This window comes from Oncorhynchus kisutch, linkage group LG14 (genome assembly GCF_002021735.2).
Source record: "Oncorhynchus kisutch isolate 150728-3 linkage group LG14, Okis_V2, whole genome shotgun sequence".
In the NCBI taxonomy this organism is placed as follows: Eukaryota; Metazoa; Chordata; class Actinopteri; order Salmoniformes; family Salmonidae; genus Oncorhynchus; species Oncorhynchus kisutch.
Window position 1 is genome coordinate 30465005 of NC_034187.2, and position 22082 is coordinate 30487086.

The 22082-nt window shown below is 41.1% G+C and overlaps 1 protein-coding gene across 1 annotated transcript; it reads left to right on the forward strand.

Annotated features, from left to right (window-relative positions):
- The first annotated feature begins 4051 nt into the window (after positions 1-4051).
- On the forward strand, positions 4052-20726 carry LOC109903174 (protein phosphatase 1 regulatory subunit 14B-like). The gene is made up of 4 exons (XM_020499819.2): positions 4052-4454; positions 15475-15555; positions 20035-20067; positions 20269-20726. The coding sequence occupies exons 1-4, from the start codon at positions 4266-4268 to the stop codon at positions 20335-20337; spliced, it is 372 nt and encodes a 123-aa protein (XP_020355408.1). The 5' UTR covers positions 4052-4265; the 3' UTR covers positions 20338-20726.
- The last annotated feature ends 1356 nt before the right edge of the window (positions 20727-22082 follow it).

Below are 22082 nucleotides of genomic sequence, written 5' to 3' on the forward strand. Positions count from 1 at the left end.
CTCCATCACCTTGGTCTCCGGACCTGACAGGGAATACAGCCGCCCCGAGGCGGTGTAGTGCCCGGGAGAAGGTCGATGGCACAGTCATAGGGCCGCTGCGGAGGAAGTGTGGTGGCACGGGCCTTGCTGAAAACCTCCCGGAGGTCATGGTACCCCACCGTTCGAAGGAGAGGCCCATGACTTTTCCCAAGCCCGCAGGAAGAACAAAATGTCCCGTAGCTCCAGAATACAGACAGCTCTGGGTGTTAAGTCTGAGTAAGCGCTCAGCAGGAGACAATCTAGCCCTGCACAGTTGCATGGGCTCCGGAGGAGACAACTTGACAGCCCTCTGTGACTTCCCAGAAACTTTGGTTACACTCGGAAATGTGGGCTTCGGTGATTTCCCTCATCTTTACTCACCTCCGACAACCCATGAAGGGACGCGTCAAACAGGGCTTCCGGGTTCCAGGCACTCTCAGCCACCAACGTGCGAAAATCCACTGCGTAGTCTGCCACACTACGGGAATACTGGAGTTGGAGCAGCTTACGAGCTGCCTCTCTCCCGGACAATGGAGAATCTAACACTTTCCATACTTCCGCCATGAACTCCTCCAATCTGAGGCAAACGGTGGATTGTTGCTCCCACATCGGCTTAGCCCAGGCAAGAGCCCTCCGGGACATCAGCGTTATCACGTACGCTATCCTCGAGTGATCCAAGGGAAATGAAGAGGGCTGCAGCTCAAAGATGAGAGAACACTGAGAGAAACACCGCAGGATCCAGGATTGGGGAGTTCTTGGGAAGCCGGGGTAGATTGGGGAGAAACACCGATGGTAGTGGGGTAATTGACAGTCTGGGGGTTTACTGTAGTGGTGGGCTGCCTCGCAGACAATCCGCGGAATTGCTACAGCAATGTGTTGAAGACATGGGCCTGGCGTTCCTCCAAGGTCTGCAATCCTTCCATAAGACCTTGAAGTAACTCCTTGTGCCTTCCAATGGTGGCTCCCTGGGAGGAGACGGCGTTGCATCGCTGGTTCGTGCTATCACGTCTCAGGATATGACCCAGATGCACACACGTGAGGGGGATAGTACAGTTCTCAGATGATTTATTAGAAACACGGGGCAGGCAAAGAGCAAGTCGAGGGCAGGCAAAGAGCAAGTCGAGGGCAGGCAGAGGTTTGTGATCAGGTCAGAGTCAGGCAGGTACAGGGCAACAGGCAGGCTCTGGGTCAGGGCAGGCAGAGGTTTGTATTCAGATTAGAGTCAGGCAGGTACATGGATGGCAGGCAGGGTCAGGGCAGGCAGAATGGTCAGATGTATGTGTTGTTACCTTCCCTTACCACCTGGGGGCAGTTGCAGAGGGAGGTGTTTAGTCCCAGGGTCCTTAGCTTAGTGATGAGCTTTGAGGGCACAATGGTGTTGATCACTGAGCTGCAGTCAGTGAATATTATTCTCACATATGTGTTCCTTTTGTTCAGGTGTGAAAGGGCAGGTGGAGTGCAATAGAGATTGCATCATCTGTGGATCTGTTGAGGCGGTATGCAAAGGTCTAGGATTTCTGGGATAATGGTGTTGATATAGACATCTTCAGTGCAGACATTTTTTTTTACATGATGGAAGACATGAGCAGAATATGTTTAAAACCATACAAATGGCCAAATGCAATTCAGGTAGGATGCAATTTAAAAAACTTTTTTGTTGTTGTTGTATTTATAATAATTTGTTTCATCATTATTATTATGATTATTTTATATCATTGTTATTATTAAGCCTATTTATGAATCTAAACCAGTTCTTTAAATTTCATTCTGTTGAGTAATTTCCGTTGGGTAAATTAGGTATTTTTAATTGTGTGCTCAGTATTTAGTTTAAAGGAAAACTCCACCCAAAAACTATCTTTTGGTATTTGTTTCATTAGTCCATTGTTGATTTTGTCCCAAAATCAAGTTATCAAGGTATATAACTTTAAAAATACAGAAATACAGCAGTTATGATGCCTTTTGTAAAAGTTAGCCGTGGTGTGGATATTTGTCTATACTGCAGGCCTATGATATGAAGGCAGCACGCACTAGCGCTCCAACTGACTCTGACAGTTGAATTTAAGGTGAGGAAGAACATTTTAGGCCTACCAGAGTCCAATATAATGCTTATCTTTATATATATATATATATATTTAAATCTGAACGGTAAATAACTTATTAGTCTCCTTCTGTCCCCCGATATATGTATAGCAAACGCAGTAGCCCATCTGACAAGAATAAAGAAATGCATGTTGCTGTTATAGCATGTCACCAGCATATCTCTATTTCTCTCTGGGGCTAGGACTAACCTGGCTTCTCTTCTTTTATATTTATTAAATATTAATATCATACAGTGGATGCCTAAGACTATAGGCCAATGCATGCAAGGTCCTGTTGCATTTAGTGCTCAAATCTCTGACAGGCGATATAGCGTCAATGTTTTCTTTCTCACTTTTACCAAATGGAACCTTTTTATATCCTCTAGATGGCAGTGTCAGTTTCTTTAGTGTATTCTGAAATAGTTGTCAGAATGTCAGTCTCATGGGCCCCTTTCATATTTATCTCATCTTCATGTCCTCTTTACATGACGCTGATGCTGCATCGTGACTCCTGTACTGAGTCATGGCTGCTGCCTGAAACAAGTAATAGGGGTCCCTTGTGAAAATCAATAACCTTTTAAAACACACATACTATATGTGTGTTGTTGGCAGTGTTATGAGTAACACACGATTATACCCCCAAGTCCAGTAAACCAGTAAAAACAGAAGAGCATCATATTTAACACAGCCTCTGCAGTATAAAAATAACCAATCAAGGGATAAGAGTCAAGTTGATGTGAGATCCAGCACTTATGTGAGGTGTCTCATTCCTCCCATTCCAGAATGAAGAGATGGCCAGTCCAGGTCTCCTAATTGCCCAGTTCCAGACCCAGTCCCCTTTCAGTCAGCCTGATGGGGCAGAACCGGGTATCAGTGAATTGTATGAATGAATTTGTTGCCTGGAAAGGTGAGCTGCCAGAGGTGCTCAATAATTCGGTGTTTGTAACAGACGTTGCCTCAGCAGGGGAACATGCAACACCACGGCTGACTGATACACACTGCCGAAACAAAAAGCAGGGTCTCATTGTTATTATTGTAAAAGGATCTGTGGAAACTACAGCGTACCCTTGTTATCCCTCTAGTCTCAACTGTACTAGTTTGGCACAGAAAGAAACACTAAGTAGTTTTAACCTTGACTAATTTAGTTCCCGGTGATATTTGACCTTCTCAAATGAAATGGGTTAGTTCAGAGTCTTTATCACTGGTTTTACCCTCTGAGGGATTGTTCACAGCATTTATCTGCTCTCTCTTTTATCCATTATTGATGGAGGTGTAACTGAGGATGCCAATTTGACTTCAAGGTTTATTAAACGTACACCTGATAATAGCTGTTATAAATGACGTGGGGGGATCTAATGAACACTGGAGGAAGTCTAGATCACCTGTCAGGGAAACACAGGTATTCTGATGTGTGGATGAACAGGGATGGCCAAGAGTTTCCACATGCTGTGATGGAGAGATGATAAGCCACCGAGTAATACAGTAAACTCAGTGCTTGACTTGGACTGAAATACAGTAGGTTCTGGTACTCATTTTGGGTGCCGGTACCTTTTATATTTAGGTGCAGGAGCTCCACAATACTTTTGAGCTTATACAGTATTCTATAAGAGGTGCAGGACCTCAAGCAGTAGAACATTTTAGGTGCCGGTATTCAGCTCCGGTAAGCTCTTTACTCAGTCAAGCACTGAGTAAACTCCTGATTAGGGCACATTGGAAAATTGGAAACCCACATGTGTTAGAATTTGGGACATGGATATTTTTCTGGATAACAAAATTGTTAAATAAATGTATTTATAACCACTCCGATCTTTGGTTGCCCTCTCATCCCTTTCTCAGCTTTTATCACTCTGTAATTGACCTATGCACTCCTACCTGAGAGAGAAGGATAGCACACCTAGACACACACACACACACACACACACAGAGGCATATTTCATTACCATCCTCCACAGGCAGCGAGGGAGGGAGGGGGGGGAGACGAGTGCACATAGACAGACGGAGCAAGCAAGATAGATATGTAGGAGAGCTAGAGCAAGAGAAGAAGAAAAAGATCGAGCACACAAGAAAGACAGCAAGAGAGAGGGTGGGAGTGAGAGCACCAGAGACAGAGGAAGATATAGAAAGAGAGAGAGACGGCTGTGTGTTTCCTCAGCTGTTTTACCCGAGGCCATGGCAGGCATGGCGTCGGAGCCAGTCACCCAGTCCAGGGTGATGTTCCAGTCCGCAGATAAAAAAGAGGAGCATACGCATCGCAAACTGGGCAAGCTGACAGTCAAATACAACCGCAAGGACCTGCAGAGGAGGCTGGATATTGAGGAGTGGATCGACAATCAGCTGCACCTGCTCTTCGACTATGAGGTAGGTCGTGCACGGCTGCTGCTGGCACAGCTAGGTCCCAGGGGCTGTGTGGGTAGATTTATTACTGCATTATCAGCCTTGTTGATACACATTATCTGACCCTCATATCAGGATGACTATACATCATATTACATTATTTATATCCTTTCTGAACATCTATCACTGAATGGACATACATACAGCATTCCAGAGTAACACAACATTATCTATCTAACATAAACATATTAATTGGCTAATACAATCACCCCTTTCCTTATTATAAATACTTATACACAGACAGTACTATCTGTCCTCAAAAGATGAGAATCTACTCCCCTCTGTGACACTGGTTCAGACAGGGCAGCAAATCCCTGTTGTCTCTGGTCAGTTTGCAGTCTGAGACTTCTAAGAACTTGAGAGGTTTACTGCTCAGATCTCGGCAGGGAGGTTGTCTGCAGAACTGCTTATGGCCAGGATTGCACACCACAAACGGAGGGACTGGGCATTAGCATAATTGATTCCAAAGATTAGGGAGTGGGACCCCTGTGTGGAGATCGTAGGACCCCCCCGTGTTATCACTGCACTGCAATTTGGTGGGGGTAAATCCAATTATAATCAGAGGCTGCATCGATTTGCTGGGAAGTCTCTGGGGATGCCATGGCAACAGAAGACTGGCTCCCTCGTGAAGAGGAAAGGCACAGAGGAGTCAGAGGGATGTCTTCAGGAGCATGGGCATCCGCGTGATAATGGAGATCATATGACAACACGGCCTGTGTTTGAAGCTGGATTGGGGAAGGACGGGGTGGATGAGGATGATGTTTCTCATTTACTTTCCTGACTGAGGAGGGAGTTGAGTTGGGGCAGTGAGTGACTTGAATGCCTCCAACCAAAAAATGATTCTCTACTGCCAAGAAACACTGCATATGGCATACTGATGCTGCAGGGCATGAGAGAGCATCACGTGTGAGGGGTGTCCTCATTAAAGTTCCTGAAAATAGCTTCATATGTAGGATCTTAATTTGATCACTCTTTTGTTGCTGATAATGTTCCTGCACAGCAGGAAATGCAAACTTGTAGTGTATTCCAGGTTTAAAAAGGCTTCTAAAGTTTGTAATGTTCACTTTAAAACGTTAGATTTGATTTGTCCTACCAAGAAATGTATCAACACCTACAAAAAAAGTCAATTAATTATAATACACATAATAATTCAACATTTCCTGTTGCTGCAGGATTCTCCTCTCGGCTCAGACTCCACATTTACCTCAGAACAGGCCAGTGGACAGCCCGTGTGAGCTACTGTAAGCCTGGGTGATTTTAATAAAACCACTCTACTGTCAGATTGGACACACAACAATGGTTGGCGTTTTGTAAGGATTGCATTACACCTGTCTCCTAAATATATTCCACTCAGCAGTGCAAATTTTTTAGCGATCCCATTAACTGCTTATTTCTCTGGTAATATTTGCAAAGATCCCTGAAAGGCGGTGGGTTGAAATGATGCCTGAATCTCAGAAATAAGAATAGAAGATTATGGTTAAGAAGAATCTCTATGCTGCTTTACAAATGATGCTAGGTCAGTCTTGCCTGCTGCTTCAAAACCAAATAAAATAAATATGTTTAAATCAAATCAAATTTTATTCGTCACATGCTTCTTAAACAACAGGTAGGGTTTGATCTTAGTCCTGTATTTACACATTGCCTGTTTTATGGTTCGTCGGAGGTCATTGCGGGATTTCTTACAAGCGCAGTGGTGACCCGTCATTCAGGGCAGAACCCCACCTGTTGCCTGTTTTGCATGTTATTTTAGCATAAATACATGTCATATATCAGTTTGCAAACAATGTAAAAAAACAAACATTTGTTTTGTTAATAATGCCGCATACAAACATAGGATATTTTTTGCTTCTTGAGTAAGGCAGCTCCAAAATGCAGGTGTTTCAGTTTAGCTCAGTGCTTTCTGTGGTGGTGGGGCAACCAGTGGAAAATACAGGGCGTAAGGGTTGGTAATGTTCTCTAGTTGCGCTGTGATTGGCTCAGTTTTCTGTCATTCATGGGGACACTACGTCACCCCAAAATCTACAGGGAGAGCTAAAAAATTGAAGCCCCTTGGGTGCTGCCTTATTGTAGATTTACATTAGAAGTGCCCATCCAAGAAGGCCCAAGGTCCTTGGCCACAGATAAAATTACGTCAAATCACATTACATCATCATAAATTAAGTTGACAATTTACTGGCAAATCCTTTTCAATCCTTGTCATAAAGAGAAAATTATGCATAAAACGTTTCAGTGCTCTTCGACCATTGGACATAAACATTAGACAACAAGTTGGAAATTGCAAATTGAACAAAGCAATCACTAGCCTGCTATTCAGTGGAGAGCGTGTGTGGTCCAAGTCTGGGTTTAAGGGTCTCTTTTCCAAGCTTAAAAGGATAAGCACTTGCATGCAACACCATGGGCCAGAAAAGGTTGAATACATTGGCCATAATGTCAATCCAGCATGACTTCTGCCGCGTTCAATACAACTGGAAAATCTCAGACTTGTGAGTTCAAGATAACTGGAAACTCAGAAAAAAACGAGCTCCGACTGGGAAAATATGTTTTGAACAGTCATCCAACTCAGAATTCCAAGTTGAGAACTCAGGCCTCTTTCTAAAGCTCCGACCTGAAGATCACTGACGGCATGATTCAACCGTTTTATTTTCGAGTTTCCAGTTATCTTTAAAGCATCATAAATCCAGAGAATGCCAGACTTTGATGACAAAGTTTGATAACAAAATTTGCCCACAAAAAGGACCACAGCGCCACCTTCTTGTTCAAATGAGCACAGCACAACAAGGTGAGTCCAAAAATGTATTATATGCTGCTGCATAAATTATGTATTATTCCAGCGAGATATGTATACTGTAGCTAAGAAAGTAATATTAAGTGTATGTTGTGTAGTAAGCTGTTAGTAGCCCATGTGCCTCGACCTAATAGTTTGGTCCCTTTCCCCCTCATAATTTAGCCTACTGTTCTGACTTGGTGGTGCACATGTAGCCTATAGCCTGTTTTAGAGAAATGTCACTATCAAATATTGTAAGAGAGTTCATTGTCTGCGTATATAATCCCTTTATTTATCCTACGGTTCTGACTTGGTGTACAGGGAGAATACTGTAAGAACGGTCCATGTTCTGAATTCTGTCGCTGTACATTTCAAAAGTGCTGAATACATAGTTATATTGACTACATCCGTCTTATCTCACTCATTGTCTTAATCGAAATTATGGATTGCCTCTTATCCGCTCATCATTCCCTTATGCCATAGTTTGTACGTCTCAATTGTCAGTAGAAACAACATTTGTTTAAGCAAGTCAGCCATATCAGCTATTTTCTTTAAAGGCAGTAAATGAGGCTGAATGAACTGTTTCGCTGCCAGACAAGGCTTCGCTGATAGCTAGGTATATTAGTGGTAAGGATTCACTCCATGGTGCTGAAAAGAAAACTCTGGGATGGCTTTATGTAGGTTCTAACAGTTTGTGGGCACCATTATAGTGCAATTAATGTATTGTTTATTGTGTTGCGTTGTGTATCGGTCTTGTTGACATGCAGAAAATTGGGGGAGTTTTCCCCACCAAGATTTACATGCTAAAATCAGCACTGTATAACGTCCTGCTCCTTGAAAGCGGCAGCTCTAGCCTTTAGCTTAGTGCGGATGTTGCCCGTAATCCATGGCTTCTTGGGATATGTACAGTACCAGTCAAAAGCTTTAGAACACCTACTCATTCAAAGGTTTTTCTTTATTTTTACTATTTTCTACATTGTAGAATAGTGAAGACATCAAAACTATAAAATAACACATATGGAATCATGTAGTAACCAAAAAAGTGTTAAACAAATCAAAATATATTTTATATTTGAGATGATTAAAATAGCCACCCTTTGCCTCGATGACAGCTTTGCATACTCTTGGCATTCTCTCAACCAACTTCATGAGGTAGTCACCTGGAATGCATTTCAATTAACAAGTGTGCCTTCTTAAAAGTACATTTGAATAAATTATTTCCCTCTTAATGCGTTTGAGCCAATCAGTTGTGTTGTGACAAGGTAGGTGTGGTATACAGAAAATAGCCCTATTTGGTACATGACCAAGTCCATGTTATGGCAAGAACAGATAAAATAAGCAAAGAGAAATGACCGTCCATCATTACTTGAAGCCTTGTGTAGTCTTAACATTCTGTATACTCCCCTTGTTCTAAGGGTAAAAAGTGACCCTCCTTCACTAAACCCATAAAATAAAGCAGCTTAATTGAATTTTAAACACCAAATATATTTTGCATGAAGAAACAACCTGTCATTCATCACAAACTTTGTGAATATCTGGGATTTCCCTCTTCACAATGCAGACAGACTGCATTTAAATCTGTGGACACCACTTATTTGAACACACCTGTCATACTTGTTTTCTTTACTAAAGTAGAGGTCTATTATTATTATTATTATACTAAAGGTACTGCATAGGTGTAAACATACATTTTTTAGCAAGAGATAGCACTTGTATAGCCTAAGAAAGTAGCAGAAATGTGCAGAAAGTAGTTTTGAATGCATTTTATTGAAGGGAAACAATAACCGTCTTACTTTTTTGGCAACATAGTGATATATTCTTATATACTGTAGAATGAGGACTTCAACAACAAAATACTAGTCTTCTCCCATTTTTTGAACCATTGCCCCCACCCACAAGGTGTATAAACAACAACAATAAATAAGAACATAATAAGATAATAGATACAAAACAAAAACGTGAACAACATGAATCAATCAACTCTAATTAGCAGGACTATTGGCATCTCCTCCTCTTGCCTGCCCCAGCTGCAGCCTCAGGTGGATCAGGACAAGATTTGGGCCCCTGAACAGCTTTCACACGCGCTGCAGAGGCTGCTATGCGGGGGAGGCGCTCCCTTCTTTGAATGTGTGGGGTTACAAGTGCCTTTCCCAGCTGCTCCAGGAACACCCTCCTCTTGTTCCGCTTATCAGGCATCGAGGTAGGGTTGATATTCTAACTCAGGCGAGCAGAACACAGTTAGAATATGGTTCCAGAACTATTTATAATTTGCATAGGGTTTGATATTATTGTCATACTATTATCATGATAATTATGTACAGTAGATATTTTACATTTTAGTCATTTAGCAGACACTCACTTACAGTAGTGAGTGCATACATTTTCTTTCTGGTCTCCCGTGGGAATCAAACCCACAACCCCAGCGTAGCAAGCGCAACTAAGCTACTCAGGACATGTCATCAGTACGCTAATAGTAGACTAGTAGACAGTACACTAATGTTATTGTGTTTGAGTTCTTGACTGTACTAATTTGTCTGCGGGAATCCCTGAGAGAGAAGGCCCTTTATGACTGAAGGATGTTGCACGTAATGGGATCCCTGCATGATTGATGGAATGATAACAGATACAGTAGCAGTAGTAGCAACTCCTTTGTCATTGTGGTTATGGGGCCTGCCATATGAAACAGGCCTGTTGTCTGGTAGGTACAGTCTTTGTGGGTTTGTACTCCTGTATGGATAAAACAGTATGACTAGGGCAAGCAGGGTTTCCTGGACAGGTCACGCAGTCAAGAAAAAACTCCTGCCCTAAGTATGGCCTATCTCTTTATAGGATTTGAGGTGCTCATGTCTTAATGTCATATTTCAGTGGTGACTAGACAAACTCCAGTCTATCTGAGAAGGATAAGTTGTTTGGTAGACACCACCCATTGGTGTGGCAGGAGGAGACATGGTTGGTCCATGTGCGTTGACTAATGGGATGAATTTTGCATGAACTCAGGGGAATGCAGGTTAGGCTGTGGTTGGATACTCTGACTCTTCCGTGTGGAAGTATTTAGTGGTCAGCCCCCTGTGTCAAGAGCTGAATTATTTAGTGACATCTCTAATTTATACAAGTAGCTTATTGGTTGGGTATTGAGTGGCAGTGGCACTGGACCACGTTGATGACTTCACACCTTTTTAGGAAAATAGTCTCAAATCGCAGAGGTGTGAAAAAACACTAAGAGTAGGAAAAACTTCAAAATGAACAGAAAATATCCTTACTCAATGGAAATATATTTCAGACTGCAGTTATGTCATTATCTGTTGATGTGCCCTTGAGCAAGGCACTTAAGCCTAATAGCTCCTGTAAAGGGATAAGAGCATCTGCTAAATTACTAAAATGTAAATGTAATTGTTAATTTACACATGTAAAGCAATATGGCTCTCGTTTCAATGGATATAGTACTAAATGCGTGATGCCTCTAACTTGTTACAGCCATTAGCCTCCTCACAATGCAGATGATCTCAGATAAATGTAATGCGTATGACCTGTGACCCCTCTGTTATGGTATGTTTTGATTGGTCGACAGCTCGAGCCTCTTACAGGAAAAAAATGTCATGAGTAATGAATTTAGACGACAATCAGTCTTGTCTGACTTTCACGTCAGCCTCTTTTCAAAACAACATGGTTTTGTGGGAAAGGTTTCCTTTACGTCTCTGATTAGTATCAACTACACTGAACAAGAATATAAACGCAGCACGCAACAATTTCAAAGATTTTACTGAGTTACAGTTCATATAAGGAAATCAGTCAATTTAAATAAATTCTATACGCCCTAATCTATGGATTTTGAAGACTGGGAATACAGATATGCATCTGTTGGTCACAGATACATAAAAAAAGTAGGGGCATTGATCAGAAAACTAGTCAGTATTTGGTGTGACCACCATTTATTCATAACATTGACATCAGCAAACCACACGATGCCATGCACGCTGCCTGCCATCTGCCAGGTATAATTGAAACCAGGATTAATCCGTGAAGAGCACACTTCTCCAGCGTGCCAGTGGCCATTGAAGGTAAGCATTTGCCCACTGATGTCGGTTACGATGCCAATCTGCAGTCAGGTCAAGACCCTGGTGAGGACGACGAGATGAGCTTCCCCGAGACGGTTTCTGACAGTTTGTGCAGAAACTCTTCGGTTGTGCAAACCCACAGTTTCATCAGCTGCCCGGGTGGTGGTCTCAGACGATCTCGCAGGTGAAGAAGGCAGCTGTGGAGGTCCTAGGCTGGCGTGGTTACATGTGGTCTATGGTCGTTTGGCCAGTTGGATGTACTGCCAAATTCTCTAAAACGACGTTGGAGGTGGCTTATGGTATAGAAATTAATATTTAATTCTCTGGCAAAAGCTCTGGTGGAAATTTCTGCAATCCCCATGCCAATTGCACGCTCCCTCAAAACTTCAGACATCTGTAGCATTGTGTTGTGTGACAAAACTGCACATTTTAGAGTGGCGTTTTAATTGTCCACATCACAAGGTGCACCAGTGTAATGATCATGCTGTTTAATCAGCTTCTTGATATGCCACACCTGTCAGGTGGATGGATTATCTTGGTAAAGGAGAAATGCTCACTAACAGGGATGTAAACAAATGTGTGCACAAAATGTGACAGAAATAAGCTATTTGTTCATATGGAAAATTACTGGAAACGTTTATTTAATCTCATGAAACATTTCTAACGTTTATATTTTTGTTCAGTATAATAAGACTGATTGGTTTAGGAACATCGGTTTGTTATGTGGTCAGAGTGTTTTAGGGATCCAAGCAAAGTGGAGAATGTAGCTTCTCTATCATACTGCATAATCACCATGTACTTATTGTAAATGCATCAATCTACAATACCTCAGCAGTTGGCTGCTATGATATGATTTCTGTCTTGTCATGTCAATGTTGAATATAAATGGTCATGAACCCCAAATTCCAATCAAATTTCAATTGAACTCTACCTAAAGGCAATGTAGTTTTAGGCTCTGCTGGCATGGATACAACTGGCCCCTTGGATACAGGAGCATCTTATCCAAACAACATCCTCAACATAAAATGGTTAATTAAGATTGCAGTTCTAATCCATGTTGCAGTTCAAAAATGATGCTCCTCTAAAGAACCACTTTCATATTCATGTGTTAAAAAAATGTATGCCAACATTTATTTTAATGTCAGACTAGTTTCTCTAACTTCAAAAGTGCTGTCGAGACATTTTCAGTCCCAGATACATTTTTAAATTAAATTAAATCACACAAATGAAAAGCATTCAACCCCACACAATATAAACATTGAAGAGCTACTACAAAAGGTTACAAAGGCTTTCTCATGACAATAACAAATGCATACACTTTTTCTCCCACTGAATTTTCGAAACTTTCATTGATATTCTGTGGTACTGTGCATTGCCCTGCAGTCTTAAGCCAGAGTCAGACAGAGAGAGGATCACTGGATCAGTGGTTCGCTGGCCCAGCACAGCCCAGCAGGGCCCTGCACCCGTGGAATAATGCCAATATGCAGAATCCCAAACAGTCAGACCTGGCATCATTTATCAATTAGAGGGACACACAGGGGACTCTGGACTGGGCTGTTGATCTCTTCCATTCTGCCACTCAGCACTAGACTCATTGATTATAGCGCTCTCCTCATCCAGAGATCTGCCATCTTCAACAGACCTGCCATTAAACCCCCAACTGGAAAATTATCTTTTTAAGGGCTTTTCAAATCTAAAACTACACCTGCTGACTCCAGATATTTCCCAGCTCAGTCTTCCATGGCCAGAAGTGAGCCATCATCGTATCCTGTCAGTAAATGGTATTCAAAGGGCAATATCAGCCAGTATATAGATTGATTACTATTACCTTAGTATTTATTTTAGATTAGCGGAGTCATTTTGGTGTGGATGTGGTTTTGCAATGTTTCTCAAAGATGGCAGACACTCATCTATATCTAGGGGCTGTAACTGACATTGGTAGGAGTTAATTGGATTCATTTGAAATCTGTTAACACAGTCTACTAAATTCATTAGATAATTAGATTTCCAGGTAAGTGTCAGTTTACAACAAATGACCACATATCACACAGTAAGGGGTTATTCTTAAACACACCCAGAATATTTACCCCAGGTCTAGACTAATCTGCACAGGATATTTGCCATATAAAGAAATTAGCCCAGAATAAGGAAGCAGAAACGTCCTAACTTCCTAACTGCTAATTTCATATTTTTTTTAATTAAACAGAGGAATTCTTACTCTAATGGTTGAGCAAAATGCTAGCTGGGTAAATCATCCGTGAAATCAGATGGAAGTTGCCTTTCCTCCTGCCCCTTGTCAAAATATGTAAATTCATTAGTCCATAATCTATGGGTTTCACTTGACTGGGAATACAGATATACCTGTAAAAAAAGGTAGGGGCGTGGATCAGAAAACCAGTCAGCATCTGGTCTGGCCACCATTTGCCTCATGCAGCGCGACACGTCTCCTTCGCATAGAGTTGATCAGGCTGTTGATTGTGGCCTGAGGAATGTTGTCCCACTCCTCATCAATGCGGGTTATTGTCGGGAAATAGAACACGCTGTCGTACACGTCGATCCAGAGCATCCCAAACATGTTCAACGGGTGATATGTCTGGTGAGTATGCAGGCCATGAAAGAACTGGGACATTTTCAGTTTCCAGGAATTGTGCACAGATCCTTGCGACATGGGGCCGTGCATTATCATGCTGAAACATGAGGTGATGGCGGTGGATGAATGGCACGACAATGGGCCTCAGCATCTAGTTCAAATTTCCATCGATAAAATGCATTGTGTTTGTTGTCCGTAGCTTATGCCTGCCCATAACATTACCCCACTGCCACCATGGGGCACTCTGTTCACAACGTTGACATAAGCAATCCACCCGCTCACACAACACCATCTGCCAGTGTCACGTCCTGACCTTAGTTCCTTTGTATGTTTCTATTTTAGGTTGGTCAGGGCGTGAGTTGGGGTGGGCATTCTATGTTTTGTTCTTGTGTTTATATTTCTATGTGTTTGGCCTGGTATGGTTCCCAATCAGAGGCAGCTGTCAATCGTTGTCTCTGATTGAGAACCATACTTAGGTAGCCTGTTTTCCCACTCTTGTTGGTGGGGGTTATTTCCCGTTTCAGTGTTTTTCACCATTCGGAACTGTTTCGTTTTTTTTTTATTCGCTTGTTCGTTTGTTTCCTGTGTTCAGTGTAATAAATATGACGAACACTTACCACGCTGCATATTGGTCCAATATTTCCTAGTACGCCTCAGACGACAGAGAGATTCATTACAGCCAGGTATAGTTGAAACCGGGATTTATCCATGAAGAGCACACTTCTCCAGATTGCCAGAGGCCATCAAAGGAGAGCATTTGCTGAACTGCAGATGGTTTCTGACAGTTTGTGCAGAAATTATTTGGTTGTGCAAACCCACAGTTTGGTCTCAGATGATCCCGCAGATAAAATGCCGGATGTGAAGGCCCTGGGCTGGCGTGGTTACACGTGGTCTGCGGTTCTGAGGCTGTTTGGACGTACTGCCAAATTCTCTAAAACGAAGTTGGAGGCGGCTTATGCTAGAGAAATTAACATTCAATTCTCTGGCAACAGCTCTGTTGGACATTCCTGCAGTCAGCATGCCAATTACATGCTCCCTCAACTCTTCAGATATCTGTGGCATTGTGTTGTGTGACAAAACATTTTAGAGTGGCTCTTTATTGTTCCCAGCACATGTTGTACCTGTGCAATGATCATGGAGTTTAATCAGCTTCTTGATATGCCACACCTGTCAAGTGGATGGATTATCCTGGACATGGAGAAATGCTCACTAACAGGGATGTAAATGAATTTGTGCACAAAATTTGAGAGAAATAATCTTTTTGAGTGTATTTATTTCAATTCATGAAACGTGGGACCAACACTTTACATGTTGCGTTTATATTTGAGGTTAGACATACATTATTGTTCTAGTGGTACAACATGCTTGATTCATCAGCAATGCCTTTAAGACTTGATACTCTAAGACTCATTTTCTTTGGTACGGTTAAGTGAAATATGTTCAAACATATTTAAAAGGGCCTATTTAAGGTGGCAGGGAGCCGCAGTCACAGTTCATCTATGTTTGCATGGCGGGTAAAACAACGTCCCTGTGTCTCTGACCTCTTTCTTTCTCTCCTTCTCGCTCTCTGTCCAGGAGGAGGAGATCACAGAGTTAGAGATTGACATAGATGAGCTGCTGGAGCTATCTGACACGGAGCAGAGATCCAGACTGCAGGTGATTACTGGCACGATGTCCTGAGAGGAGGTCAGGTTAAAGGTGTAAACAAAATCTAAGTACAGTATGTTACCGTACCATATTTTAACGGTATCCAATACAGTTACTGTAATCTTTTTTACCTGTGTTATTACGGTAACTTTCAGGCCTGTAAGTTATGGCAAAAACAAAAGTACAGTGCATTAGTGTAATAATATTATGGGAATTGTAACAAATTAATGAATTAATAATTGGATTAATTAATTAATGAAATTCATTCAGTGTAGATGAGGTTTGTATTTTACTGCAAGGATTGGTGCAAGCATGTTGGCTAGGTAATTTGCTCACATATTACAGCATATCGATGAATTACAGTGTAGAAGAAGCTTTTGTTAAAACCTCTAGAAGTGCAAGTGGATAAATACAACATTTTGGTATTTTATATCTTATATCTTTGTTTTCTTTTTTATTCAGCGGAACCCTTTGAGACCAGGGTCTCATTTACAATGGTGCATCAAGGAAAACAATACAATAAATTAAGAATTAAAAATTAAAATAATCGTACAGAATCAACACTATAGAATCAAACACCACAATTATTATTAAAACAATTATTTACATTCAATCCAAACAGTTGCAATTCTCAAAAAATATACTCAACATTAAAGTCCTAAACTGCCCTAGAGACACCAGAGAGTCAAGATGTAGAGAGTTTTGTAGGCTATTCCAAAAATGGGGGGCACTAAAAGTGAAGGTGGATCTACCTAGATCGGTATGAACTAATGGAACCTCAAGATTTAAATGGTTAACTATTAAGGTTCCACTAGTATATACCAATCTAGGTAAATCCGTCTGGAACGGGTTTGGTGTCTCATATTTTCTTTTAACAGTGAAGTGAGGTAGGTTGGAAGCTTGCCAATCCCACAATGATGTGCGGTTACAGTAATGTACTGTTAAATCAAAGTTTCTTTGGAATAAACGGTATCATTTACTGTTTACGCATAAAAACACCCAGAGTGAATTGCCATTACTGTAAATAATTAATAAGGTACTATATTGTTAGTTTTATTGTATAATACTGTCAAAACAATGTTATAACAGGCAATACCTGCTCTGCTCCGTTCAGAATCCCTAAAAGGAGCAGACAAAGTGATCCAATTTCGCCTTTGCATGGAACCCATTTGCCAGACAATTCTTCAATCGAGCAAATAATACCAATTTCCCTGAAATCTACATCTATTTTTTTTTACTATACCTAGATAATATATCTTAATCACTCCCAAATGTATTGAAGATCAAAGATAAATTCAGCTTAGTCTCAAGATATAAAATGAATCTAACCAAATCAGCCCTACTGCCTCTCAAGACCCCGATGGATGAGTTTCTCTACTTATGGAATCCCAATCGTTTACCATTTTAAATATTTGGGAGTAGATATTTTTCCTTCCTTAGATAAAACCTTTGCCATAAACTTTAACAGAATGCTTAAAATCAATTCAATCCGACCTCAGTAGGTGGAATAATATCCCAGTTGCCTTAACCGGCAGAATATCTATTGCTAAAATGAATACCCATATTGCCACAGCTGAATTTCTGTAGTTCAATGCTTCACATGGCTCCCCCTTCTGGCTATTGGGATAAAATTAATTGTGTGTTTTCAAAATGTATATGGCAAGGTAAACGATCCCGGATCAAATTAACAAACGTACAAAGAGGGAAAGACGTAGGAGGACTATCCATACCAAACTTTTCAATTGTATTTTCAGGCACTAGTATTTTGCTCAAACCTAAATTGGTTTAGACATTATGCCCCCTGGCTTAGTATGGAGTTGTTGCCCTGGAAGAGGTGGTCTTCACTGATATATCCCTGAAACAATTTAAACTACACGGTGGTCCTATTATTGCTCACTCAATTTGTATTTGCCACAAAATGTACAAACAAAATAGCATGCGCATACTCCATATTTCACAAGAACACCTTGCGATCTGGAGTGCGGCCTTTTGCGTCCCCCAAATAGTCCAAAAGTGGAATCTGTACCCTTGCCGATATCATGGACAGTAATGGTTTGAGAACGTTCCAAGATTTGAAAGATACATACACATTACCAGACAAATCATTCTATGCTAGCCTATGGAGTCCCTTGGAAAACCAAACTACCGAAACATCCAATGATGGGATTTGTAAATAAATTATCTGGGCTCCCGAAAGGACTGATCTCTATAATACACGGTGCCTTCGGAAAGTATTCCGACCCCATGACTTTTCCACATTTTGTTAAGCTACAGCCTTAATTTGAAATGGATTACATTTAAAAAAATCCTCATCAATCTACACACAATACTTATTATTGACAAAGGAAAAACAGCTATTTAGAATTTTTTGCAAATGTATTAAATAAAAAAATAAAGAAACTATTCTAGGACTCTATTGGAGTCCACCTGTGGTAAGTTCAATTGATTGGACATGATTTGGAAAAGCACACACCTGTCTATATAAGGTCCCACAGTTGACAGTGCATGTCAGAGCAAAAACCAAGCCATGAGGTTGAAGGAATTGTCCGTAGAGCTCCGACCGAGGCACAGCTCTAGGGAAGGGTACCAAAACATTTCTGCAGCATTGAAGGTCCCCAAGAACACAGTGGCCTCCATCAATCCTAAATGGAAGAGGTTTGGAACCACCAAGACTCTTCCTAGAGCTGGCCATCCGGCCAAACTGAGCAATCAGGGGAGAAGGGCCTTGGTCAGAGAGGTGACCAAGATCCCAGTGGTCACTCTGACAGAGCTCCAGAGTTCCTCTGTGGAGATGGGAGAACCTTCCAGAAGGACAGCCATCTCTGCAGTACTCCACCAATCAGGACCTTTATGGTAGAGTGGCCAGACGAAAACCATTCCTCAGTAAAAGGCACATGACAGCCCGTTTGGAGTTTGCTAAGAGGCAGCTAAAGGACTCTCAGACCATGAGAAACCAAATTTCCTGGTCTGATGAAACCAAGATTGAACTCTTTGGCCTGAATGCCAAGTGTCACATCTGGAGGAAACCTGGCACTATTCCTACAGTGAAGCAAGGGTGGTGGCAGCATCATGTGTTGGGGATGTTTTTCAGCAGCAGGGACTGGGCGACAAGTCAGGATCGAGGGAAAGCTGAACATAGCAAGTACAGAGAGATCCTAGATGAAAACCTGCTCCAGAGCACTCAGGACCTCAGACTGGGACAAAGGTTCACCTTACAACAAGATAACTACCCTAAGCACACAACCAAGACAACGCAGGAGTGGCTTCAGGACAAGTCTCAATGTCCTTGAGTGGCCCAGCCAGAGCCCAGACTTGAACCCAATCGAACATCTCTGGAGAGACATGAAAATAGCTGTGCAGCAACGCTCCCCATCCAACCTGACAGAGCTTGAGAGGATCTGCAGAGATGAATGGGAGAAACTCCTCATATACAGGTGTGCAAAGCTGTAGTGTCATACCCAAGAAGACCCGAGGCTGTAATCGCACCCAAAGATGCTTCAACAATGTAAAGGGTCTGAATACTTATGTAAATGTAATATTTGCTAAATTTCTAAAAAACTATTTTTGTTTTGTCATTATGGGGTATTGTGTGTAGATTGATGAGGGGGAAAAACTATTTCATCAGTTTTAGAATAAGTCTATAACGTAACAAAATGTGGAAACCGTCAAGTGGTCTGAATACTTTCCGAATGCACTGTATGAACAACTTTTGGAAAGCTCATATTCTGAGCTAGCCATTAAAAAAGTATGATCCACAGATCTAATTGAATCTGAACAAACCATTAACTGGAACAGATTATGAAAAAATATAACCTTGGAATCCCTTAATTTGAACTTAATTTGAATTTGGTTTCCATGAGTTGGGGTGGGGGGTGTTGGATGGAGACTTGTTGGCTTGGTGGGTTTGGGGTAATGGGATGGGAGGTTGGAAGCCCACTTATTTTTTGTTTTGGTTTCCTGTTTATACTGAATGTATTATCACTTCAACTGTATGTATTTCTTGCTGTTGACTTTCTTTTGAGTGGCAGCCTACAGGTACATGTTTCATAAATGTATAATTTGAAGTGTATAATGTACCCCAACAAATACACATTTGGTCAACAAAGAAAACAACAATAACGTTTTACAGTATAGTTATAAAAGATGAGAGTTATCACAGTAACTTTTGAGCCATTTAAAATAAGCTCATTAAGAGACACAAACAGGGAGAACATAGATATTTTCCAGCCAAGGTTTCACTGTAAGCTATACCTTCACAAATGCTAAGCCTTGTCAGAAGCCATTTTGTGGGTCACAGTATGAGGCAATACTTACACTTCAGCTATGCCCTTGTTTATACTTCACACATACACCAGGGCATATTTAACAAAGTAGGGTAATTGCTTTACAAGCGCTTGACCCCAGTTGGTGTCCTTTCGCAATGTTAGACGTGAAAGAGCAATGTCCACTTCAGTTACTGAGGCCATGTTTGTTTCTGTACATTTACAGGAGTTACTGCAGGAATGTGAGAAGCCAAAAGAGGTGAGACACAACCATCAACTATTATAGCCTTAGTCATGTACCGAAAAAAACAAATCATCAAATTACACTTATTGTACATTTACTCTCTACAAAGAAATACTTGCAATTCAATGGTCCACTGCTCAAACACTGTCTCAGAACGAGTTTAACCGTCAACTGCTGGTACGGGTAGTGTTAAATCATTCTCTTCCTCCTTTTCAGGACTTTATCAATGGGCTGCTTTATCGGATGAAGGGCCTACGCAAAATGTCAGGGCCCCTGAAGAAATAATAATAGGTCAAATCAAGAATCGAGACAATGTGAAGCGCCCCAGACTCCGCGACCCACCCCGTCATTACCTGGTATTTTGGATGTCTCTCTGTGCAGTTGCATGTTAATGGGACCTTCTCTCTGCACACATGGGTCAATGTTGGTCTGTAAAGAGAACAGTGGGTTTTGATTGGTGTTTTATAGAACATTATTTATGGACAGTTTAAACATTTTGATTCCCCTCAATTAAAATAATGCACCAGTAGTAAAATGTATTGTCTATTACTCACATGGAATGTTTTTGTGTCAGACTGTACATTTTTGCTTGCCTACTTATGTACATATATTTTTGTTCTGATAAGTGTTTGTCAATAAAAGCAACATTTTTGAGACAAGTCTCTGGATGTATACCTACTGTGTATGGATGACATGTAATTTCATAGAAGGATAAAGCCAGTCAGTGTATATAAACATCAAAATAGTGGCTGATAGATCGCTGGTTCGGGTCCCTGTTTTTATCTGTCAACGTGTCCTTGGTCGGGGCGCTTGACCATGGTTGTTCCGGTGGGTCGCTCTGGATTGGAGTCTGTTAGATGACAATGTAATGTAAATGTTGACCGGATTCACTGAAGGTAGATTGTATGTTTTAATATTCACAAAAAAACAGTACTATTCTAAAAGCTACATGCTTCACACTGGAGACACTGTACAAGAAGAGAGGAAGAGATTGAAAATGTGATGCCACCAGAAGTAGGGCAGAGAGAATGGCAGCCCCAAGGCAGTTGTTAGGCTATGCTACCGTGGCACTGCCAACCCTCCCAATGCTCTTCACCCATCAATATGTAATTCCAATCAGCACCAGTGGATAAATCAGCATCGAGGGGAAATGTTACGCTTTAATTATTTAAATATTGCCCTCAATTTTCTGCATGTTTGCACTTTAACACACCATTGCTCTGACGCAAGTTACACAAAGTCATGTTTTTTGTTAAAGACCCAGTACAGTCAAAAACTAGATTCCCCTGTGTTTTTATAATCAGTACCAGTCAACAGTTTGGACACACCTACTCATTCAAGGATAAAAAATTTTTTTTTAAATAACTATTTTCTACATTGTACAATAATAATGAAGAATCAAATCTATGAAATAACACATATGGAATCATGAAGTAACCAAAAAAGTGTTAAACAAATCAAATATATTTTATATTTGAGATTCTTCAAAGTAGGTACCCCTTGATGACAGCTTTGCACACTCTTGGAATTCTCTCAACCTGCTTCATGAGGTAGTCACCTGGAATGCATTTCAATTAACAGGTGTGCCTTGTTAAAAGTACATTTGTGGAATTTCTTTCCTTCTTAATGAATTTGAGCCAATCAGTTGTGTTGTGACAAGGTAGGGGTGGTATACAGAAGATAGCCCTATTTGGTAAAACACCAAGTCCATATTATGGCAAGAATAGTTCAAATAAGCAGATGATGAAAATTACAGGCCTCTCTCATCTTTTTAAGTGGGAGAACTTGCACAATTGGTGGCTGACTAAATACTTTTTTGCCCCACTGTGTATATATATATATATATGCACTGTACATTTCACTTTACAAGCATTTCGCTACAACTGCAAAAGCATCTGCTTTATGTGTATGCGACCAATAACATTTTACTGGAAATGTTCATTCTCACTTGTTACTCTAAATGTATTCTTTGTGAGGTATTGTCTAATTGAAACAAGGGACTTGATTGAAATGACAGCATATCAGAATCA